Source organism: Somniosus microcephalus, unplaced genomic scaffold, assembly GCF_052327205.1.
Source record: "Somniosus microcephalus isolate GS21.2 unplaced genomic scaffold, FLI_Smic_1.0 unresolved_chr4, whole genome shotgun sequence".
Taxonomy (NCBI): Eukaryota; Metazoa; Chordata; class Chondrichthyes; order Squaliformes; family Somniosidae; genus Somniosus; species Somniosus microcephalus.
The window spans coordinates 13,666,810-13,692,764 of NW_028225182.1; the positions used below are offsets into that span (position 1 = coordinate 13,666,810).

Genomic DNA, 25,955 nt, shown 5'->3' on the forward strand with positions numbered 1-25,955 from the left:
GACACAAAGCTGGGTGGGAGGCTATGCTGTGAGGAGGATGTCGTGAAACTCCAGTACGATTTGGACAGGTTGGGTGCTTGGGCAGAAACATGGCAAATGCACAATAATGTGGATGAATGTGAGGTTAGCCACTTTGGTGGCAAAAACAGGAAGGCAGATTATTTGAATGGCAATAGATTGGGAGAAGGGGAAGTGCAAAGAGACCTGGGTGTCCTTGTGCACCAGTCGCTGAAGGTAAGCATGCAGGTGCAGCAGGCAGTTAAGAAGGCAAATGGTATGTTGGCCTTCGTAGCAAGAGGGTTCAAGTACAGGAACAAGGATGTCTTGCTGCAATTGTACAGGGCCTTGGTGAGACCGCACCTTCAGTATTGTGTGCAGTTTTGGTCGCCTTGTCTGAGGAAGGACGTTCTTGCCATGGAAGGAGTGCAGCGAAGATTCACCAGGCTGATACCTGGGATGGCAGGAATGACGTATGAGGAGAGAATGTGTTGACTGGGCTTATGCTCACTGGAGATTAGAAGATTGAGAGGGGATCTCATCGAAACCTATAAAATTCTGTCAGACCTGGACAGACTAGATACAGGAAGGATGTTTCCGATTGCCAGGGAGTCCAGAACCAGGGGTCATAGTCTAAGGATAAGGGGTAAGCCATTTAGGACTGAGATGAGGAGGAATTTCTTCACCCAGAGAGTGGTGAACCTGTGGAATTCTCTGCCACAGAGGGCGGTGGAGGCCAGTTCATTAAATATATTCAAGAAGGAGTGAGATATATTTCTTAAGGCTAAAGGGATCAAGGGATATAGGGAGAAGGCAGGGACAGGGTACTGAATTTGGATGATCAGCCATGATCTCATTGAATGGTGGAGCAGGCTCGAGGGGCCGAATTGCCTACTCCTGCTCCTATCTTCTGTGTTTCTATGTGTCTTCTGCAAACTTGGAGATATTACATCTAGTTCCCTCGTCTAGATCATTAATATATATTGTGAATAACTGGGGTCCTTGCACCGATCCCTGCAGTACCCCACTAGTCACTGCCTGCCACTCTGAAAAATACCCATTTATTCCAACTCTTTGCTTCCTGTCTGCCAACCAGTTCTCTATCCAAGTCAGTACCTTGCCCCCAATCCCATGTGCTTTAACTTTACATGCTAATCTCTTATGTGAGACCTTATCGAAAGCCTTCTGAAAATCCAAATACACCACAGCCACTCGTTTTCCCTTATCTATTCTACCAGTTACATCCTCAAAAAATTCCAGTAGATTAGTCAAGTACGATTTACCTTTTGTAAATCCATGTTGACTTTGTCTGATACTGTCACTGTTTTCCAAGTGCTCTGCTATTACATCATTTATAATGGACTCTAGCATTTTCCCCACTACCGATGTCAGGCTTACCGGTCTATAATTCCCCGTTTTCTCTCCACTGCCTTTTTTGAATAGTGGGGTAACATTAGCTACCCTCCAATCCATGGGAACTGTACCAGAGTCTATAGAATTTTGGAAATGACTAGCAATGCATCTACTATTTCTAGGGCTACTTCCTTAAGTACCCTAGGATGTAGATTATCAGGCACTGGGAATCTATCGGCCTTCAATCCCATCAATTTCCCTAACACCATTTCCCTACAAATACTGATTTCATTCAGTTCCTCCCTCTCATTGGACCCTATGCTCCCCGACATCTGTGGGAGGTTTTTTGTGTCCTCCTTTGTGAAGACAGAACCAACGTATGTATTTAATTGGTCTGCCATTTCTTTGTTCCCCATTATAAATTCCCCCGATACTGACTGCAAGGGACTTATGCTTGACTTCACCAATCTTTTTCTCTTCACATATCTGTAGAAGCTTTTACAGTCAGTTTTTATGTTCCGTGACTGGTCTACAACTCGCCCAACAGTTACAGAAAAATAAACAGTTACCTCAACACCTGGCATTTGTGCAGTACGGGTCCCAGCCGCTGCAGTCTTTCACACTGAATGTGGCAGTATTGTAGATCGAGTTCTTTTATTGTATCACACAGACCAATGATGTGAGACAGGACTGCACAGTCAATCGGGGTCAATGTCAATCCGCTAAATGTCAGTGTTTCCACAGACCCCACTGTTATCCGAGCCAGTGCTTTATTCTGGGACTCAAACAGGTAGTGGAATGTGTTCAGGAGGTTCCTTTTACCAATTTCACTCTCTGTGTTCCCAATCTGTCCTTCCACCTTCTCCTTCACCCAGTCAATCACTCGGCAGGTGGTTTGATGAAGAAATCGGCCCAGAAACTCCTCCAGGGGCCGAGCTGCCTGTGGGGAGGAGAGACCAGCAACAAAACGGAGAAATATCTCAAATCGCCCATCTTCCTCGCTGTGGGCTTCATTGAGGAGTTTCAGGATGTCCCCGGGATCTGGAGTCAGGAATTGTGCGAGTGCGGCTACAAACTCTTGGATGGTGAGGTGCGGGAATGTGTACACCACGCTCTGGACAGAATCATCTCTCTCCAGAAGTTCCATCATGAACCCGGACAGGAACTGGGAAGGTTGCAGATTGTACTTGATCAAATCTCCATTTCTAAACACAATCTTCTTCTCGGAGACTCCTGTGAAGGCCATCTCACCAAGCTTCAGTAACACATCACGGGGGCTTTCAATCTCTCGGCCATGGTTTTTCAGAATGTTGTAAATATAGTAGGAATATAGTTGGGTGATGGTCTTGGGAACTTGTTGCTGATTCCTGTCTCTAAGTGTAAAGAAGGGGCCCAGTGACAGACCGAGGATCCAGCAGTAGGAAGGGTTGTAGCACATGGTGTACAGAATCTCGTTCTCTTCCACGTGTTTGAAAACAGCTGCTGCCACCGTCTGATCTTCAAAAAACTTGTTGAAATATTCCTTCCGTTCTTTACCAACAAATCCCAGGATTTCAGCCCAGACACTGATCTCAGCCTTTTCCAATAAATGTAATGCAGTGGGGCGGCTGGTCACTAGCACTGAACATCCTGGGAGCAGCTTGTGCTGTATTAAACTGTACACAATGTCAGACACTTCACACCGGAATTCGGGATCTGTGCACATGTGCTGAGGTTCTGTCTTTCTCCGATTGTCAGCAAAATCGATCCCGTCCTTGAATTCATCCAGACCATCGAATATAAACAGCAATCCCTCCGGGTTCTTCCAGAGCTCTCCCAGAATATTCCCGATGTAAGGATAGAAAATGATTATCAGGTTCCACAGGTTTATTTTACAGTTAATAGCGTTCAAATTCCGGAATTTAAAACAGAAAACAAATTGAAAGTGTGGGTATATTTTCCCAGTGGCCCAGTCATGAACAATCTTTTGTACCATTGTTGTTTTTCCAATCCCAGGGACTCCGCTCACTGCTGCTGAACTCCCAGATTTGGATTTTCTCTGGGAAAAACTGCTCTGGAACAATTGATCAGTTCGGATTTTTTCCAGTTCTTTCCGGAGATGTTTCTCTCTCAACTCTTCATGGTCTCGGCCTCTTGCCAGCAGTTCATGTTCTACAAGTGTCCGATCTCGAACATTAGAAATGATCGTTAGCTCAGCGTATCGATCAACCAGCTGGAAAATCTGAACCTTCTCCTTTATTAGGATCGTGTTCACGCTCAGTGTTTCAGTTTGTACCCGGAGTGTTTCCTTGTGTTTCTGTTGAACATCTTCAATAAAACAGATAGAAAGTGGTCTCAATGTTAGTTGCATTGACATAAAGCAACTTCTCAATACCATTTCACTATTCAGTAAAATATTGCAAAATTTAATTCACAACTTCAATAGAGTTGCGTGTAGAAATTAAAACTCAGTTAATGGAAACGTTGTTGGAAAGTTAACAATGGCCGAGAAAAGTTTCAAATCCTCTTGATTCTAATATTCACTGAATATGGAGATTTCTACGAGTGATATTTTCCCTCGGACGGTTAATGCCATCAGCCCTGCTTTGTACTGGAAACATTGATGTAATAAAACTCACTACACACTTGGTTTGAGCATAAAGCAAGGCCTGAATCAACTTGTTTCAGAACATGGAAGTCTAGTTGTATTTCACTAGCTCCTTGTCTTACAAAATGTCCCTGGATAAGCTGGGCCCATGCCCGAGTATTTTTACTCCTTGGACGGCACCACCAGCTGGCCGTCCTGTGTTATTTCATGAGTAGTTTCTTGATGATGAGGAGATTTATAACAGACATCTCATTATAAATCCACACATGATCCTGGTTATACAACAGTAGTGGTTCTCATTGATCAATCTTCAAAGGGAGCAGCTAGAAGACATGAGGAGGAGGATAGGGACAGATTGAATCGCCAGGAGTCCCACAGTAATTGTATCAGACCGTTGGAATTTTATCTGGAGGATTGTGTGTACTGTGAGAGGGACAGACTGTGAATGACCAGGGGTCCCAATGTCATTGTATCAGACCGTGGGAAGGGTATCTGGAGGATTGCGCATATTGGGAGATGGATGGACTGTGAATGGCCAGGAGTCCCACTCTCATTGTATCAGACCGTGGGATGGTTATCTGGAGGATTGTGTGTACTGGGAGTGGGATAAACTCGAAATGTTCAGCTGGTCCACTCTTCCTATATCGGACCGTAGGCATGGCAGCTGGGGTATTGTGTGAATTGGGTGTGAAACAGACTAAGAGGTCAGAAGTTCTAATCGGGGGCTTATTTGACCCTTAGCTGAGCTTCCGACTGTATATCTGTTCACCACCAACACCGCCTACTTCCACCTCCAAAGCATTGCTCATCTCTGTCCGCCTCAACTCATCTGCTACTGAAACTCTCATCAATGCATTTGTTACATCCAGACTCGACTATTCCAATACTGTCCAGGTCGGCCTCCCACAATGTACCTGCCATAAACTTGAGCTAATACAGAACTCTACTGTTCATATTCTAACTTGCACCAACTCCCGTTCATCCATCACCTCATGCGCTCGCGGAGCTGCATTTGCTCCTGACGCAACAACGCCTTGGTTTTAATTTTCACATTTTTATTTTTAAATTGTTTCATGGTCTTGTCCCTCCCTATCTCTGTAATCTCCAGCCCTAGTATCCTCAGAGATCTCTGCCTTACTCCAATTCTAGCTTCTTGTGCATCTCCGATTGTCATCGCTCCACCATTGGCGGACGCCCCATCAGCTTCCTGGGCCCGAAGCTCTGGAAATCCCTCCCGAATCCTCTCCTTCTCTTAACAGAAGTTCCACTGGTATTAAATCAGGACTCGGGCAGGTTATCTGGTGTGTTGTGCATAGAGAGAGAGGCAGACTGTGAATTGACCGCAGTTATCTGGGGTATTACCTGCACTGCTAAAGTTACCTGAACACAGGTAAAGGTTACTGGCATTCTGATGGTACAGAGGGGAATTAGGAAGATGATTTAAGATTTTAGGAGTTTAGCTTGAGGGTGTTTTGGCCAAGAGATATAGTTATGAAATGTTTTAATGGAATTCACAACATTAGTGCAGGAAACAAGTAGCAAAATAATTAATAATGGAGAAAATTGAAAATCAAAAGTAAGAATGGAAATCAGGGCACTTTTTCACCCACAGGGTAATACAGCAGGGAGACCAGTTACCAGGGAAGGGCACTAAAGGGCAGTGTAAGTGGGGTCTAGAGACAATTGAAGGTGTTTCTGTGGATACTCAGAGGAATCTTCGGTGGCTTCATCTCTCTAACAGGGACAGACTGGATTGACCCGACCGGTATTTTCCTGTCCCTAATCATTCTCTGCTTACATTTTATCTCTGAAATCACAAACAATGTTTCAGCAGTTTTAAACATAAAATCACTAAATATGTTTTTATAACAAGCCTGTTATATCACCGATTAGAATTAGAAATAGATTTCCAGCATCCGCAGTATCTTGCTTTAGAATTAGAAATAGAACTGCCGCCCACTTCACCCAGTTTAATGTTGGAGCAGAAAACATTCACCGTCGATTTGAACTGTTCTGTTGTTTTTTCAATTTGTTATAAGTTTCCTAAAGTGTTGGTTTGGGTAATTACAAACGTGTTTCTGTTAGTCGTTACATTGGGTTAAAATACACGTGATTTAAAGGACTATTCTTGGAGTAGAATGAGGGTCTCTCGTTCAATACCATAATGAAGAAAGCCAATAACTTCCTAGTCAAACTGAACATAGTACACTTCTCACATTTCGACACGGAATAAGGTTCCATTGTGTGAACACCTGCACATCTTCTCAGATCAGGTATGGCAATTTCCAAAACCTTATTTTGTGCTGAGATGTGCTAACATTTTACTATTACGCATGTCACGATCTTTCCCTGCACTCTATGGTGGAACAGATTTCTAGGGTCGCAGGAAAACCTGAATAACTGGCCCAAGGCACTTGGCGATCCCAGAATGTCTGCGTGGCACAGAGGTGGTTTGTATTCAGATTCACAGTGTATCAGGATCCTGCCAGGTGTGTATGGGGTTTCACAGTGTATCAGGATCCTGCCAGGTGTGTATGGGGTTTCACAGTGTATCAGGATCCTGCCAGGTGTGTATGGGGTTTCACAGTGTATCAGGATCCTGCCTGGTGTGTATGGGGTTTCACAGTGTATCAGGATCCTGCCAGGTGTGTATGGGGTTTCAGTGTATCAGGATCCTGCCAAGTGTGTATGGGGTTTCACAGTGTATCAGGATCCTGCCAGGTGTGTATGGGGTTTCAGTGTATCAGGATCCTGCCTGGTGTGTATGGGGTTTCAGTGTATCAGGATCCTGCCTGGTGTGTATGGGGTTTCACAGTGTATCAGGATCCTGCCAGGTGTGTATGGGGTTTCAGTGTATCAGGATCCTGCCTGGTGTGTATGGGGTTTCAGTGTATCAGGATCCTGCCTGGTGTGTATGGGGTTTCAGTGTATCAGGATCCTGCCAAGTGTGTATGGGGTTTCACAGTGTATCAGGATCCTGCCAGGTGTGTATGGGGTTTCAGTGTATCAGGATCCTGCCTGGTGTGTATGGGGTTTCAGTGTATCAGGATCCTGCCAAGTGTGTATGGGGTTTCACAGTGTATCAGGATCCTGCCAGGTGTGTGTGTGGGGTTTCAGTGTATCAGGATCCTGCCAGGTGTGTATGGGGTTTCAGTGTATCAGGATCCTGCCAGGTGTGTATGGGGTTTCACAGTGTATCAGGATCCTGCCTGGTGTGTATGGGGTTTCACAGTGTATCAGGATCCTGCCAGGTGTGTATGGGGTTTCAGTGTATCAGGATCCTGCCAAGTGTGTATGGGGTTTCACAGTGTATCAGGATCCTGCCAGGTGTGTATGGGGTTTCAGTGTATCAGGATCTTGCCTGGTGTGTATGGGGTTTCAGTGTATCAGGATCCTGCCTGGTGTGTATGGGGTTTCACAGTGTATCAGGATCCTGCCAGGTGTGTATGGGGTTTCAGTGTATCAGGATCCTGCCTGGTGTGTATGGGGTTTCAGTGTATCAGGATCCTGCCTGGTGTGTATGGGGTTTCAGTGTATCAGGATCCTGCCTGGTGTGTATGGGGTTTCAGTGTATCAGGATCCTGCCTGGTGTGTATGGGGTTTCACAGTGTATCAGGATCCTGCCAGGTGTGTATGGGGTTTCACAGTGTATCTGGATCCTGCCAGGTGTGTATGGGGTTTCACAGTGTATCAGGAGCCTGCCAGGTGTGTATGGGGTTTCAGTGTATCAGGATCCTGCCAGGTGTGTATGGGGTTTCACAGTGTATCAGGATCCTGCCAGGTGTGTATGGCGTTTCAGTGTATCAGGATCCTGCCAGGTGTGTATGGGGTTTCACAGTGTATCAGGATCCTGCCAGGTGTGCATGGGGTTTCACAGTGTATCAGGATCCTGCCAGGTGTGTGTAGGGTTTCAGTGTATCAGGATCCTGCCAGGTATGTATGGGATTTCACAGTGTATCAGGATCCTGTCAGGTGTGTATGGGGTTTCACAGTGTATCAGGATCCTGCCAGGTGTGTGTGGTGTTTCACAGTGTATCAGGATCCTGCCAGGTGTGTACGGTGTTTCACAGTGTATCAGGATCCTGCCAGGTGTGTATGGGGTTTCAGTGTATCAGGATCTTGCCAGTTGTGTATGGGGTTTCACAGTATATCGGGATCCTGCCAGGTGTGTATGGGGTTTCACAGTGTATCAGGATCCTGCCAGGTGTATATGGGGTTTCACAGTGTATCATGATCCTGCCAGGTGTGTATGGGGTTTCACAGTGTATCAGCATCCTGCCAGGTGTGTATGGGGTTTCACAGTGTATCAGGATCCTGCCAGGTGTGTATGGGGTTTCAAAGTGTATCGGGATCCTGCCAGGTGTGTATGGAGTTTCACAGTGTATCGGAATCCTGCCAGGTGTGTATGGGGTTTCACAGTATATCGGGATCCTGCCAGGTGTGTATGGGGTTTCACAGTGTATCAGGATCCTGCCAGGTGTGTATGGGGTTTCACAGTGTATCAGGATCCTGCCAGATGTGTATGGGGTTTCACAGTGTATCAGGATCCTGCCAGGTGTGTATGGGGTTTCACAGTGTATCAGGATCCTGCCAGGTGTGTATGGGGTTTCACAGTGTATCAGGATCCTGCCAGGTGTGTGTGTGGGGTATAACAGTGTATCAGGATCCTGCCAGGTGTGTATGGCGTTTCACAGTGTATCAGGATCCTGCCTGGTGAGTATGGGGTTTCACAGTGTATCAGGATCCTGCCAGGTGTGTATGGGGTTTCAGTGTATCGGGATCCTGCCAGGTGTGTATGGGGTTTCACAGTATATCGGGATTCTGCCAGGTGTGTATGGGGTTTCACAGTATATCGGGATCCTGCCAGGTGTGTATGGGGTTTCACAGTGTATCAGGATCCTGCCAGGTGTATATGGGGTTTCACAGTGTATCATGATCCTGCCAGGTGTGTATGGGGTTTCACAGTGTATCAGGATCTTGCCAGTTGTGTATGGGGTTTCACACTGTATTGGGATCCTGCCAGGTGTGTATGGGGTTTCACAGTATATCGGGATCCTGCCAGGTGTGTATGGGGTTTCACAGTGTATCAGGATCCTGCCAGGTGTGTATGGGGTTTCAGTGTATCAGGATCCTGCCAGGTGTGTATGGGGTTTCCGTGTGTATCAGGGTCCTGCCAGGTGTGTATGGGGTTTCAGAATGTATCAGGACCCTGCCAGGTGTGTATGGGGTTTCAGTGTATCAGGAAAGTGCCAGGTGTGTATGGGGTTTCACAGTGTATCAGGATCCTGCCAGGTGTGTATGGGGTTTCACAGTGTATCAGGATCCTGCCAGGTGCGTATGGGGTTTCAAAGTGTATCGGGATCCTGCCAGGTGTGTATGGGATTTCACAATATATCGGGATCCTGCCAGGTGTGTATGGGGTTTCACAGTGTATCAGGATCCTGCCAGGTGTGTATGGGGTTTCACAGTGTATCAGGGTCCTGCCAGGTGTGTATGGGGTTTCACAGTGTATCAGGATCCTGCCAGGTGTGTATGGGGTTTCACAGTGTATCAGGATCCTGCCAGGTGTGTATGGGGTTTCAAAGTGTATCGGGATCCTGCCAGGTGTGTATGGGGTTTCACAATATATCGGGATCCTGCCTGGTGTGTATGGGGTTTCACAGTGTATCAGGATCTTGTCACATGTGTATGGGTTTTCACAGTGTATCAGGATCCTGCCAGGTGTGTATGGAGTTTCACAGTGAATCAGGATCCTGCCAGGTGTGTATGGGGTTTCACAGTGTATCAGGATCCTGCCAGGTGTGTATGGGGTTTCACAGTGTATCAGGATCCTGCCAGGTGTGTGTGGGGTATAACAGTGTATCATGATCCTGCCAGGTGTGTATGGGGTTTCAGTGTATCAGGATCCTGCCAGGTGTGTATGGGGTTTCCGTGTGTATCAGGGTCCTGCCAGGTGTGTATGAGGTTTCAGTGTATCGGGATCCTGCCAGGTGTGTATGGGGTTTCAGAATGTATCAGGACCCTGCCAGGTGTGTATGGGGTTTCAGTGTATCAGGATCCTGCCAGGTGTGTATAGGGTTTCACAGTGTATCAGGAAACTGCCAGGTGTGTATGGGGTTTCACAGTGTATCGGGATCCTGCCAGGTGTGTATGGGGTTTCACAGTATATCGGGATCCTGCCAGGTGTGTATGGGGTTTCACAGTGTATCAGGATCCTGCCAGGTGTGTATGGGGTTTCACAGTGTATCATGATCCTGCCAGGTGTGTATGGGATTTCACAGCTTATCAGGATCCTGCCAGATGTGTATGGGGTTTCACAGCTTATCAGGATCCTGCCAGATGTATATGGGGTTTCACAGTGTATCAGGATCCTGCCAGGTGTGTGTGGGGTTTCACAGTGTATCAGGATCTTGTCACGTGTGTATGGGTTTTCACAGTGTATCAGGATCCTGCCAGGTGTGTATGGGGTTTCACAGTGTATCAGGATCCTGCCAGGTGTGTATGGGGTTTCACAGTGTATCAGGATCCTGCCAGGTGTGTATGGGGTTTCACAGTGTATCAGGATCCTGCCAGGTGTGTGTGGGGTATAACAGTGTATCAGGATCCTGCCAGGTGTCATAGAGTCATAGAGTTTTACAGCACAGAAAGAGGCCCTTCGGCCCATCGTGTCTGCGCCGCCCATCCATCCCTGTCCAGTCTAATCCCATTTTCCAGCATTTGGTCCATAGCCTTGTATGCAATGGCATTTCAAGTGCTCATCCAAATGCTTCTTGAATGTTGTGAGGGTTCCTGCCTCCACCACCCTTTCAGGCATTGAGTTCCACATTCCAACCACCCTATGGGTGAAAAAGTTCCTCCTCAAATCCCCTCTAAATCTCCTGCCCCTTACCCTGAATCTATGCCCCCTTGTTATTGACCCCCCCACTAAGGGGAAAAGTTCCTCTTTATCTACCCTATCTATGCCCCTCATTATTTTGTACACCTCAATCAGGTCCCCCCTCAGCCTTCTCTGCTCCAAGGAAAACAACTCCAGCCTGTCCAGCCTCTGTTCATAGCTGAGGCGCTCCATCCCAGGTAACATCCTGGTGAATCTTCTCTGCACCCTCTCCAAAGCAATCACATCCTTCCTATAGTGAGGCGACCAGAACTGCACACAGTACTCCAGCTGTGGCCTCACCAGCGTTTTGTACAGCTCCATCATAACCTCCCTGCTCTTATATTCTATGCCTCGGCTAATGAAGTCAAGTATCCCATATGCCTTTTTAACCACCTTATCTACCTGCTCCGCTGCCTTCAGGGATCTATGTACATGTACACCAAGGTCCCTCTGACCCTCTGTACTTCCTAGGGTCCTACCACTCATTGTGTATTCCCTTGCCTTATTTGTCCGTCCAAAATGCATCACCTCGCACTTTTCAGGGTTAAATTCCATTTGCCACTTTTCCGCCCATCTGACCAACCCGTTTATATCGTCCTGTAGCCGGAGGCTTTCCTCCTCGCAATTTACCACCCCACCAATTTTCGTGTCATCTGCGAACTTACTGATCATACTTTTTACATTCTCATCCAAATCATTTATGTAGATCACAAACAATAAGGGACCCAGCACCGATCCCTGAGGTACCCCACTGGACACAGGCTTCCAGTCACAAAAGCAACCTTCGACCATCACCCTCTGCCTCCTGCCACTCAGCCAGTTTAGGATCCAACGCGCCAAGGCACCCTGGATCCCATGGGCTCTTACCTTCTTGACCAGTCTCCTATGCGGGACTTTGTCAAAAGCTTTACTGAAGTCCATGTAAACCACATCCACAGCATTTCCCTCATCCACCCCACAATACACAAGTGTGTATGGGGTATAACAGTGTATCAGGATCCTGCCAGGTGTGTATGGGGTTTCACAGTGTATCAGGATCCTGCCAGGTGTGTATGGGGTTTCACAGTGTATCAGGGTCCTGCCAGGTGTGTGTGGGGTATAACAGTGTATCAGGATCCTGCCAGGTATGTATGGGGTTTCACAGTGTATCAGGATCCTGCCAGGTGTGTATGGCGTTTCACAGTGTATCAGGATCCTGCCAGGTGTGTATGGGGTTTCACAGTGTATCAGGATCCTGCCTGGTGTGTATGGGGTATAATAATAATAAACTTTATTGTCATTGTTAGTGCACAAGTGCAGTACAACGAAACGTAGGCTTGCGGCTCCCGAGTGTGTACATTTGGAGACATTTAAACATACAACATTCATTTGGCTTGTAATACATTAACATAAACATTATAAAGTGCATTGGCAGATGTGCAGGCTTTAGAGTTTGTTTGTCGAGTTCAGTAGGATGACAGCCCTGGGAAAGAAGCTGTTCCTAAATCTGGTCGTTCGGGTGCGAATGCATCTGTAGCGTCTCCCAGATGGCAGGAGGGTGAACAGACTGTGGCTGGGGTGGGTAGGGTCTTTGATGATGGTCCGTGACCTCCGTAAACAGCGTTTCTGGTATATGTGCTCTATGGTCGGTAGCCGGGGTTTCACAGTGCATCAGGATCCTGCCAGGTGTGTATGGGGTTTCAGTGTATCAGGATCCTGCCAGGTGTGTATGGGGTTTCAGAGTGTATCAGGATCCTGCCAGGTGTGTATGGGGTTTCACAGTGTATCAGGATCCTGCCAGGTGTGTATGGGGTATAACAGTGTATCAGGATCCTGCCAGGTGTGTATGGGGTTTCACAGTGTATCAGGATCCTGCCAGGTGTGTATGGGGTTTCACAGTGTATCAGGATCCTGCCTGGTGTGTATGGGGTATAACAGTGTATCGGGATCCTGCCAGGTGTGTATGGGGTTTCGCAGTGTATCAGGATCCTGCCAGGTGTGTATGGGGTTTCACAGTGTATCAGGATCCTGCCAGGTGTGTATGGGGTATAACAGTGTATCAGGATCCTGCCAGGTGTGTATGGGGTTTCACAGTGTATCAGGATCCTGCCAGGTGTGTATGGGGTATAACAGTGTATCAGGATCCTGCCAGGTGTGTATGGGGTTTCACAGTGTATCAGGATCCTGCCTGGTGTGTATGGGGTATAACAGTGTATCAGGATCCTGCCAGGTGTGTATGGGGTTTCACAGTGTATCAGGATCCTGCCTGGTGTGTATGGGGTATAACAGTGTATCAGGATCCTGCCAGGTGTGTATGGGGTTTCACAGTGTATCAGGATCCTGCCAGGTGTGTATGGGGTTTCACAGTGTATCAGGATCCTGCCAGGTGTGTATGGGGTTTCACAGTGTATCAGGATCCTGCCAGGTGTGTATGGGGTTTCACAGTGTATCAGGATCCTGCCAGGTGTGTATGGGGTATAACAGTGTATCGGGATCCTGCCAGGTGTGTATGGGGTTTCGCAGTGTATCAGGATCCTGCCAGGTGTGTATGGGGTTTCACAGTGTATCAGGATCCTGCCAGGTGTGTATGGGGTATAACAGTGTATCAGGATCCTGCCAGGTGTGTATGGGGTTTCACAGTGTATCAGGATCCTGCCAGGTGTGTATGGGGTATAACAGTGTATCAGGATCCTGCCAGGTGTGTATGGGGTTTCACAGTGTATCAGGATCCTGCCTGGTGTGTATGGGGTATAACAGTGTATCAGGATCCTGCCAGGTGTGTATGGGGTTTCACAGTGTATCAGGATCCTGCCAGGTGTGTATGGGGTATAACAGTGTATCAGGATCCTGCCAGGTGTGTATGGGGTTTCACAGTGTATCAGGATCCTGCCAGGTGTGTATGGGGTATAACAGTGTATCAGGATCCTGCCAGGTGTGTATGGGGTTTCACAGTGTATCAGGATCCTGCCTGGTGTGTATGGGGTATAACAGTGTATCAGGATCCTGCCAGGTGTGTATGGGGTTTCACAGTGTATCAGGATCCTGCCTGGTGTGTATGGGGTATAACAGTGTATCAGGATCCTGCCAGGTGTGTATGGGGTTTCACAGTGTATCAGGATCCTGCCTGGTGTGTATGGGGTTTCACAGTGTATCAGGATCCTGCCTGGTGTGTATGGGGTATAACAGTGTATCAGGATCCTGCCAGGTGTGTATGGGGTTTCACAGTGTATCAGGATCCTGCCTGGTGTGTATGGGGTATAACAGTGTATCAGGATCCTGCCAGGTGTGTATGGGGTTTCACAGTGTATCAGGATCCTGCCTGGTGTGTATGGGGTTTCACAGTGTATCAGGATCCTGCCTGGTGTGTATGGGGTATAACAGTGTATCAGGATCCTGCCAGGTGTGTATGGGGTTTCACAGTGTATCAGGATCCTGCCTGGTGTGTATGGGGTATAACAGTGTATCAGGATCCTGCCAGGTGTGTATGGGGTTTCACAGTGTATCAGGATCCTGCCAGGTGTGTATGGGGTTTCACAGTGTATCAGGATCCTGCCTGGTGTGTATGGGGTTTCACAGTGTATCAGGATCCTGCCACGTCTATGTGTTGTGTGTTGCAATAACTGGAGCATACAAGACCCTTAAATTTAATAAATCAAAAATCGGCGTTAATTGTAAATTGAATCTATGCTGAACTTTTGTGGATTAATCAAGAATCCAAACAATGGTCAATCCTATTTCCTTAGCCTTTGAACTTCTCATTCCCAGCTTCTGACAATCTTTAAACAATCGGATCCAGTCAAATATTCGGATTTTCAGAAGTGAGATAAATGTATTGAAATCTCCACTTCATCACTTACCTTTCAGTTGACTGGGTACTTCGGATAAACCGTGTGCGATGTTCATGTAATCATATTGGTCAAAACCTGTTTAAATCAATGAGAGTTCATGAACTCAGATCTGTGTAATATTACAGTAAAATCTGCAGTGTTTGAATCTGAAATTGAATGCAGTGTCGGAGTTTACCGTACCACGTTCCTGTATTTCTTTCAGTTTTTTTTCCAGCTTTGGCACCCCATGGCGCATTTTCACAAAGGATTCCCACATCACCCTTCGGGCCCGGTTTCCTTTCTCCATCACCAGATTTAGGAGAAGTTTGGAACTGTCCGCCCGGTTTCCCTTCTCCGCGAGATCAGTGACTTTCTGTAAAGAATAATAATGAATATATTGAGGAGCGAAGTGAAAGATAAACACGGAGAATGAGAAGGAAAGAATCTGCTCAGTGATGGGATCTCCTATTTCTTGAGCACAAAAAGTAATCACTGGGCCGGGTTCCGATCCATTCTGAACATGGGCTGAATATTCTGTAAGTATCTTGTTTCACTCATTAATGGCCAAGAAATTTAGAGTCATAGAGTCATACAGCACAGAAAGAGGCTCTTCGGCCCATCGCATCCGCACCAGCCATCAAGCCCTGTCTATTCTAATCCCAATTCCCAGCACTTGGTCCGTAGCCTAGTATGCTATGGCGTTTCAAGTACTCATCTAAATGCTTCTTGAATGTTGAGGGTTCCTGCCTCTACCACCCTTTCAGGCAGTGAGTTCCAGATTCCACCACCCTCTGGATGAAAAAGCTTTTCCTAAAATCCCCTCTAAACCTCCTGCCCCTTACCTTGAATCTATGCCCCCTTGTTATTGACCCCTCTACTAAGGGGAAAAGTTCCTTTCTATCTATGCCCCTCATAATTTTGTACACTTCAATCAGGTCCCCCCTCAGCCTTCTCTGCTCTAAGGAAAACAACCCCAGCCTGTCCAGTCTCTCATCATAGCTGAAGCACTCCAGCCCAGGTAACATCCTGGTAAATCTCCTCTGCACCCTCTTCAATGCAGTCACATCCTTCCTATAGTGTGGCGACCAGAACTGCACACAGTATTCCAGCTGTGGCCTAACTACCGTTTTGTACAGCTCCATTATAACCTCCCTGCTCTTATATTCTATGCCTCGGCTAATGAAGGCAAGTATCCCATATGCCTTTAAAACCACCTTATCTACCTGTCCTGCTGCCTTCAGGGATCTATGTACATGCACACCAAGGTCCCTCTGATCTTCTGTCCTTCCTAGGGTCCTACCATTCATTGTGTATTCCCTTGCCTTGTTAGTCCATCCAAAATACATCACCTCACACTTTTCAGGGTTAAATTCCATTTGCCACTGTTCCGCCCATCTGACCAACCCATCTATATCGTCCTGTAGCCTGAGGCTTCCCTCCTCGCTATTTACCACCCCACCAATTTTCGTGTCATCTGCGAACTTACTGATCATACCTCCTACATTCATATCTAAATCATTAATGTACACTACAAACAGCAAAGGACCCAACACCTATCCCTGCGGTACAACACTGGACACAGGCTTCCAGTCACAAAAACAACCTTCGACCATCACCCTCTGCCTCCTGCCACTAAGCCAATTTTGGATCCAATGTGCCAAGTTGCCCTGGATCCCATGGGCTCTTACCTTCTTGACCAGTCTCCCATGCCCGACTTTGTCAAAAGCCTTACTGAAGTCCATGTAGGCCACATCACCTGCACTACCCTCATCCACACACCTAGTCACCCCCTCGAAAAATGCATTCAAATTGGTCAGACATGATCTCCCCCTGATAAAGCCATGCTGACTATCCTTGATTAATCCTTGCCTCTCCAAGTGGAGACTGATTCTGTCCCTCAGAATTTTTCCAATAATTTCCCTACCACTGATGTTAGGCTCACTGGCCTGTAATTCCCTGGTTTATCCCTACTACCCTTCATGAATAATGGTACTACGTTAGCTGTTCTCCAGTCCTCTGACACCTCCCCTTTGGCCAGAGAGGTTCTAAAAATGTGTCAGAGCCCCTGCAATCTCCTCCCTTGCCTCACACAGCAGCCTGGGATACATCTTGTCAGGGCCTGGGGATTTATCCACTTTTAAGCCCGCTAAAACTGCTAGTACCTCCTCCCTCTCAATACTAATGTGTTCAAGTATATCACAACCCCCCGCCTGATTTCTATGCCTACATCGTCCTTCTCCATAGTGAACACAGATGGAGAATTGTCCAAATATGTCCATTCCACAAAGAGCAGGACAAATCCATCCCGGTCAATTACCGCCCTATCAGCCCGCTCGCAATCATCATCAAAGTGTTGGAAGGAGTTATCAACACTGCTAACAAGCAGCACTTAATCACAAAAAAGCTGCTTACCGAGGCTCAATTTAAGTTCCACCAGGACCAATCGACTCCAAGCAAGGACCAAAGAACTGAATTCCAGCTGTGAGGTGACAGTGACTGTGCTTCACATCAAGGCAGTATTCGACGTGTGTGGCACCATGGAGTGTGGTTGTTGGAGGCGAATCGTCTCAGCACCAGGACATCACTGCAGGAGTTCATCGGGATAGTGTTCGTCGTGTGTGGCACCATGGAGTGTGGTTGTTGGAGGCGAATCATCTCAGCATCAGGACATCACTGCAGGAGATCCTCGGGCAGTGTTCGACGTGTGTGGCACCATGGAGTGTAGTTATTGGAGGCGAATCGTCTCAGCACCAGGACATCACTGCAGGAGTTCATCGGGACAGTTTTCATCGTGTGTGGCACCATGGTGTGTGGTTATTGGAGGGGAATCGTCTTAGCACCAGGACATCACTGCAGGAGTTCCTCGGGGCAGTATTCGTCGTGTGTGGCACCATGGAGTGTGGTTATTGGAGGAGAATCGTCTTAGCACCAGGACATCACTGCAGGAGTTCCTCGGGGCAGTGTTTGACGTGTGTGGCACCATGGAGTGTGGTTATTGGAGGAGAATCGTCTCAGCACCAGGACATCACTGCAGGAGTTCCTCGGGGCAGTATTCGACGTGTGTGGCACCATGGAGTGTGGTTATTGGAGGAGAATCGTCTCAGCACCAGGACATCACTGCAGGAGTTCCTCGGGGCAGAGTCTTCAGACTAACCACTTCAGCTGCTTCGCCAATTACCTTCCCTCCATCATAAAGCCTGGAGTGGGGATGTTCTCTGATGATTGCAGTGTTCAGCTCCATTTTCAATTTGTCAGATAATGAAGCGGTTCATGCTCGCATGCAGCAAGTCCTGGACAAAAATCTAGGCTTGGGCAGACAAGTGGCAAGCAACATTCGCGTCCCACAAGTGTCAGGCAATGCCCATCTCCAACAAGAGAGTCCAACCATGTCCCTTTGTTATTAACTGGCATTGCCATCGTCAAATCCCTACCATTGACTAGCCACAAAAAAACTCGTGGCTGCTAGAGCAGGTAAGAGGCTGGGGATTCTGTGGCGAGTGGCTCAACTCCTGGCCACCCAGGAGCCTCTCCTGCACCTATAAGGTACAACTGCGGCGTGTGATGGAAAACTCTCCACTTGCCTGGATAGGTGCAGCTGCAACAACACTCAAGAAGCTCCACGCAATCCAGGACAGAGAAATACGCTTCATCAGCAGCCCACCCACCACCTTAAACATCCAATCCCTCCACCAACGGTGCACCATCAATGCAGTGTGTGCTATTTACAGAGAGAACTGCAGCAGTTCGCCAAGGTTCTTTGATAGCACCTCTCAAACCCGCGCCCTCTGCCACCTAGAAGGACAAGAGCAGCATCCGCATGGAAACACCGCCACCTCCAAGTTCCACTTCAAGTAACATACAATCCTGACTTGAACATGTATCGCCGTTCCTTCATCGTCAGTGTAAATTAAAGCCAAAACGCCCAGCACCCTCTACAGAGGGAACAGGAGAAGCGACTGTATGCTTCCTTAACCAATCAGTTTGAAGAATCTTTACGCAAAGTCTGAACCAGGAAGTCTTAGTTAGAATATAGAATGCAATGTCAAATCACCTGCAGAAAGTGAAATAAAGAGAGGGAAAGAAAGATTGGATTCAGAATGCATCTCACTGAAACATACAACATTCTTACAGGGCTTGACAGTGTAGATGCAGGGAGGATGTTTCCCCCTGGCTGGGGAGTCTGCAACCAGGGGTCACAGTCTTAGAAAAAAGGGTCGGCCATTTAGGACTGTGGTAAGGAGAAATTTCTTCACTCAGAGGGTGGTGAATCTTTGGAATTCTCTACCCCAGAGGGCTGTGGAGGCTCAGTCGTTGAGTATATTCAAGACAGAGATCGATAGATTTTTGAATATTAAGGGAATCAAGGGACATGGGGATATTGCAGGAAAGGGGAGATGAGATAGATCAGCAATGATCTTACTGAATGGCAGAGCAGGCTCAAAGGGATAAATGGCCTACTTGTGCTAATATTTCTTATCCTCTTATGTTCAGAGGGAGCGAAAAAAGAGTCAGATAGAAAAGATACAAACATTATTGAATTTTTGTTTATACAGCTCAACAATAATTAAAATCCAAAGGAATGAGACTCCACACTTGTAAAAGTTAATTTTCTGCACCAGAGAGGTTGCTTGGCATTAGTTAAGACTGATCACGCTGTTAAACAAATAATTACACTGGAATAGGCAAGCCCCGACTTTTCCTGGTGAGTTTCCTGTGTATCTATCAGGTAAGTACAGTCATTTTACGCCGTTCCATGCATTTCAATGGCGAGTCTCTCGGCGAGATACCATCCTCGTGCAGCTTTGGGAGCAGCAGGGCAACTCGGACAGGACCTTCACCATTTTCGTGTTTAACTCCGCATGTGCAGTCGTTGGAAGTTACTGTCCAATTTACACTTTAATAAGTGAGCGCTGTTAGCCCCATCGTTATTTCTACCGCAAAATCTGTCCTATTGCGAAAATATGAAACTACCAGTCACTCACCCAGTGAAAAAAATGGTGCAGAAACCAAACCATTAAAGTGAGTGGACGGAATGTTACAGACTGAGAAATCTCAATTTCCTCATGTTCCCCCCTGGGGAGTGACGTCCCACACCAAGAGCACAGGGGCAGGTAATTACAGACTGAGAAATCTCAATTTCCTCATGTTCCCCCCTGGGGAGTGACGTTCCACACCAAGAGCACAGGGGCAGGTAATTACAGACTGAGAAATCTCAATTTCCTCATGTTCCCCCCTGGGGAGTGACGTTCCACACCAAGAGCACAGGGGCAGGTAATTACAGACTGAGAAATCTCAATTTCCTCATGTTCCCCCCTGGGGAGTGACGTTCCACACCAAGAGCACAGGGGCAGGTAATTTAACCAGTTATGTCCAGGTTTGGACACTCCATGTTTAGGATGTAAAAGCAATGGAAAAACTGGCGTGTAATTGCACTAGGATGTTCCCAGGGATGTGGAGTTACTGTCAGAGAGTGCGATTTGAGAACATTGGGCTCATTCCACTAGAGGTGAGCAGATTAAGTGAGGAGTTGCTGCAAGTCTTCAGATTTGGAATAGCTAAGATCAAAAAAGTTACTGATAGTTTCCACTGATTGCCCAGCAGGTACATATTTAGGCTAATTTGAAGAATTGAGGTGAAGGTTGATAAATGTATTTACACATGAGGTGGTAAGAAAGAAAGCATAATTCAACCACAGACTATTGTGGAAGCAAGTCAACATTTTTTTGATAAAATCTATTTCTATTGCTGCGTGGATAGAAGGTAATGCTGGAGTATGGGGGCTGAACAGAAGAATACACCTGGACTAATTGGAATTCTAAACATTATGCGGTCAGCAGGAGGTTGGGATTAGACTAGGTGGGATATTAACGGTAATGGGTAGTGAGCAGGAGGTTGGGATTAGACTCGGTGGGATATTAACAGTAATGGGTAGTGAGCAGGAGGTTGGGATTAGACTAGGTGGGATATTAACGGTAATGGATAGTGAGCAGGCGGTTGGGATTAGACTAGGTGGATATTAACGGTAATGGGTAGTGAGCAGGAGGTTGGAATTAGACTAGGTGGGATATTAACGGTAAATGGGTAGTGAGCAGGAGGTTGGAATTAGACTAGGTGGGATATTAACGGTAAATGGGTAGTGAGCAGGAGGTTGGGATTAGACTAGGTGGGATATTAACAGTAATGGGTAGTGAGCAGGATGCTGGGATTAGACTCGGTGGGATATTAACGGTAATGGGTAGTGAGCAGGAGGTTGGGATTAGACTAGGTGGGATATTAACAGTAATGGGTAGTGAGCAGGAGGTTGGGATTAGACTAGGTGGGATATTAACGGTAATGGGTAGTGAGCAGGAGGTTGGGATTAGACTAGGTGGGATATTAACAGTAATGGGTAGTGAGCAGGAGGTTGGGATTAGACTAGGTGGGATATTAACAGTAATGCGTAGTGAGCAGGAGGTTGGGATGAGAGTAAGTTTCCCAGATTATTAACTTGGAAATGTGGTCGCAGATCAACCGTCCATTATACACCCTGCCCGATTATAATTTCCATTTAGTTCTGTTTCATTACAGGTAATTGATAGAACATTACAGGCTGCTTGCTGTAATTTCCTGAAGTGCTGTCCCGGGGAGTGACGCTCCACAACAGGTTCTAGCGCTCGTATTGAGTCTCTTGCCGAAGTTGGAATTGACTCCTGGTGATGCAGGGGGAGGAAAAACCTGCACTGCCTTGGGTTTTCAATTCCCATTTTTTGGGCGTTAGATTTCTTGTTCGGGTCTCTACATTTTAACCATTTTACCATTTTGTTTTTGTTCTTGAAATACCTCTCATTTACTCTACAGGTGATTTTTGTCATCTCCCAGTTCCTTAATTTACGTTAAGTCGTTTGCAAGTCAGTAAACTCATGACCTTCCCTCTAACACGATAGCAAAATACTGCTGTCTGTTGCCTCTGGTCTCTCCTTTTCCCAGTCCCACTAAAACTGTTTCCCTTTGTTTTCAGTCCACAAAGAGTTATACCCAAACCGTTCCCCTGTCCCTTGTACAGATAGGGATGGATCCGCTGGGTATTTTCACCTCTTCGTATCGTTTCAGATTCACGATGGCCCAGAAATTCGGGTCGGGGGCTTCCCGCGGGTGCAAGCCCCCGACCTGCACTTACCTGGCGCGCCGACCGTTGAGCTGTGGGCCCGTGTGGGATTCCGATCCTGGGCCTCCTCCAACTGCCGGCACGCAGTGCTTGCGTATCCCAGGGGCGCAGTTAGTTCGATGCGTCCCCTGGGATCACGTGGGCCATGGGGAGCAGGGTATGCATCATTCATAAGTTTGACAGGAAGAGCTGTCAAAACTTATAAATACTACGGGCCCCAAAACATCACTAAATCTTCAAATAAATTTTTTAAAAATCACATTTTTTAAATAAACTATAAATTACATGAAATAACTTTTATACAATAATTTAAATTTGAAAAAATAATTTTATTTTCTAACGGGGCTAAAAATAAACTTACCTTGCTTTAAAGTATTTAAAAATAATAAACCTGTGGAAAAAATGTTTTAATTTTAATTAATTCACCACTTACCTTGTAAAAAAAAACAGGCCTTACGCCTGCTTTTTAAATGTGTAACTTCTGGAGACTTACCCTCCCGGGAAAACCTGCAAAAAGAACACAAGTTCGATGCGCACGCACAGCCTCTCCTGCGCACGTGTTCGACCTCTTAACCCCATCTTTCAGGGGAACAGAAGTGCCGGTTTCCCGTGCATGCAGGAAACCGGCACTTCCATTGGGCCTACGGGTGAATACCCCGTGCGTAGTCACCCGTGGAGACCCGAATTTCTGGGCCTTATAAATATTTTCCGTTTTATCCATTTCTTTCCTATTTGACATGTTTCTCTTATGTAACATTCTGTGATTCTAAGTTCTGATATCCTGTCAGTTCTGTGATGTTTAAATATTCCAAACTCATTCTGTGTGCCTCCCACTCACCCGATGTTCTTGTCCACTGAAATGCCACTCCAATGTTAACAACGAGCTGACTCCGTCCACCCCTCCTTCAATCGCCTGTTCCAGTCTGTCCTGGTAGAATTTCGTGAACTGGAACAGCTGGTAATCGTCGCACTTTGTCAAGAACTCAGTGATTGTAGAGTCCGGATCTGTGAACACAAATGGAGAAAACTAAACACATTATCCACTTTCTACCCAGGCGGCTACATTTCATCGTATACCAAACGGCTGCAGCTTCCTGTGAGCCACATTATCAATCACCTTCTGATAACACTTTCACACCGCATGGGCAACATTCCAAAACCCTGTATAGTCACATCTCCACAAAACTGCATCTTAATGTGTTGGGAGATTGGGCACATGACTGGCAAATGATGTTTAGCTTGGATCAGTGCCATGTTATGCCTGTGGGCAGGGCGAGTGCTCAACATTCATACACCCTTCATGGCATTAAATAAGGGGGAGAAAGGAAGATCCGGGCATTCTAGTACATACATCTCTAAAAGTACAGGAGCAATGCCGTGAAGCGATAGTTAGAACAAAGGGGGTATTAGGGTGCATTCATAGGACAGTTGGGTATAAGACAACCTATTTTCTCTTAGTACAAGACCTTGGTAAAGGCCTCACTTGCAATACTGTGTCCAGTTTTGGTCTCCTCACATGGTGGGTGAGATTGAGGCTTTTAAACTGTTGCAGAGGAGGGACATTAGACTAATTTCCAGTACAGGAAACTGTACTATCCGGAAGCTGAATGTCCGGCAACTTTGATCGAATGGCAGAAATCAGCAGCCGTTTTGGTTAGGTGTTTTTTTTTCTCCTAGCATTCTTTTCACAGGCAGGCTCTGGAAAGCATCTTTGTTGCTTAGCAACAGCTTCAGAGACGCTTCCAAGCTGCTGGGCCGAGTGTTTACAAGCTGTTGCTGAGCAACAGTGTTTGTGGTCAGATACTGCGATGAAAAGCTCCTATCTGATAACATTGACGCTGGTCTATCCGGAGCTTTTAAAAAAACGGCAGTAGCTCGGTCCCATGGGTGCCGGATAGCACAAAGTTTCCTGTATAAAGCAACTTAGTTATCAAGATAGGCTAAGAGTTTGGACTCTACACTTTAGAGAAGCAAAGACTTAGCGGTGATCTGATTGAGGTTTATAAGATGATGGAGGGAATCGATTGTGTTCCATTTGACACTTTGTTCCAATTACATAGCTTACGGAGGGCCGGGGTCACAATTTTAAGTTGTGCAAGGCCAGATTTAAGTTAGGTGTCAGGAGGTGGTTCTTTTCCCAGAGGATAGTCGACCTCTGGAACAGGATACCTTCTCTGGCGGTGGACAGTGACTCGGTGAATTCCTTCAGGCAAGAGCTGGACCTGTTCCTGTTTGGTGTGGACATCACCTCTTACAACAGGAAGACACTTCCGGGAATTCAGTGTAAGACTGATCTGCTGGACTAGTTTCAATTGCCTAGAGGGTCGGAGAGGAATTTCCCCTATTTTAATCCCCCAAATTGGCCTGTGTTTTTACCTGTTTTTTTTCACCTCACCCATGGTTTGGTTTGGGATGGCTAGAACAAAGTATGGCAAAGCATCGCAATTGCCTGGGAGAGTCTGGATGGACCAATGGATCTTTACCTGTCCGTCATTGTTCGTAAAATTGTCATATACGACTTTTCTACATCCAATCCGTTCCAGCCACCCCTCAGCATACTCTTTCTCGCTAAATGCTCACTAATTCGACCTGGATTAACAGATTTGGTGGAGTTTCTATACAATGGTCTCTGGTTACCAGGTTAATCCACTCTCCACATTAGAACAGAATCATCACTTGGGCTTCTTCAGTACACCAGTATATTTTTGATATTAAACGTGGGTTGAAATGCTGGGGGCAGTCCCTCCTATTGCCTCTCTGACTTCCTCTAACAGTCTGGGCTGCATTATTTCTGAGCCCAGTGACTTCTCCACCTTGGCTATTTTACTCAGATCCAAATCCTTCTCTACAGTGATCTCTAACTATGGACCCACATTCTCCTCCAGTACATCAACATTCTCACTTCAACCATCATTTTTAGAAAGTTAAGGAAATATTTGGTATCTCCCCAAAATTGCATCCTTCACAGCTAGTTTCCCCAGTCCCACCTTTATCTCAGCTCCACTGCTCGCTGACCTGTAAAACCCACTGAGAATTGTGCTAACTCCCTTCCTATTGCTGAACTGTGTACATATGGATTCCATCTTAGCATAGCTCCCTGGAACACCCTTATCTTCTAAGCCTCTCCGCCTCGCTCTCTTGCTCGCTCTCCTCCTTTCGACGTTCCTTAAACTTTACCTCTTTGAGCAAGCTTTTGCTCACCTGTCCTAATATCACCTTATGTGACTCGGTGTCAAACTTTGATTGCTAACACTCCTGTGAGGCACCTTGAGATGTTTTACTACTTTAAAGGTGCTATATAAACGTAAGTGTGTCCATGTTGTTGTTCTAAGCTGTCATCGAATGCTTTATTAATACTGGCAGTCACAAACTTTCACTCTTCCCTCAAAATGTTATCACCAGGAACATCTCCCTCTGAGTCCTGTGAAAACCAAGGCCCTGTCTTATAGATACCTGATCACATATCTCATACTTCTGAATGTTTGGAATGATTTGTACACACACACAACACTCAATACTAGCTCCAACACTGGGAATGTTGACTTGTCCCAGTTTCTTTTTTTTTAAAAACCAAGTGAATTTGTTTCTCACTATTTCAAATCCTCCTTCCTTTTTCTTGCTAATACCTTTTTCACTATTTCTTAAATCTTCTGTTTCAGCTCCTACATTTTTATTAATTCCGCTCTCTTGTCTCCGATCCGGATATTTCCCAATCTCCAGTCACATCCCGATACCCTCCCACTGCTCCATTCACCTTTTCTGTAAAACCGTTATTGTTGGTCGGTACAGATGGCGGCCGTCGCTTCCCTTCCATCGGAACTCACTAACACCCCAAGAACGTGAACACTTCCCTCCTGCTCCAGCCCTGCAGCCGCACATTGACCAGCCTCATATTTCCCGCCTTAAGCAGCCCAGTGCAAAACAATCCGGAGCTCAACAGCTTGAGGCCTGGTTTCTTAGTTTAGTGCCTCAGTCTCAATAGTCCCTCTATAAACGTATTTCTATCCGTGTTACGGGTTCTGAACATGGCTATTTTCTGCTCTCCTTTCCTTCCCAGAGGTGGCCCCACCTGTTCCAGGATGTTATTCCCTCTGGCACCAGGAAGGCAACTAACCATTCGGGGCATGCTCAGGGCCGCAGATGAGGTTGTTTATTCCCCTGACTATACAATCTGCCACCAGTGCCGCTCTC

General features: G+C 46.6%; 1 protein-coding gene across 1 annotated transcript in view; it reads right to left on the reverse strand.

Annotated features, from left to right (window-relative positions):
* LOC147089687 (NACHT, LRR and PYD domains-containing protein 3-like) overlaps positions 1-25,955 on the reverse strand; it is an 89,317-nt gene that overhangs the window by 13,463 nt on the left and 49,899 nt on the right. Inside the window, exons 5-8 of the mRNA XM_085977187.1 lie at positions 22,603-22,769; positions 14,822-14,993; positions 14,651-14,716; positions 1,920-3,657 (exon numbers count right to left, since the gene is read on the reverse strand). Of these exons, the coding sequence (XP_085833313.1) occupies positions 1,920-3,657; positions 14,651-14,716; positions 14,822-14,993; positions 22,603-22,769 (2,143 nt within the window). The remainder of the gene's footprint in view (positions 1-1,919; positions 3,658-14,650; positions 14,717-14,821; positions 14,994-22,602; positions 22,770-25,955) is intronic.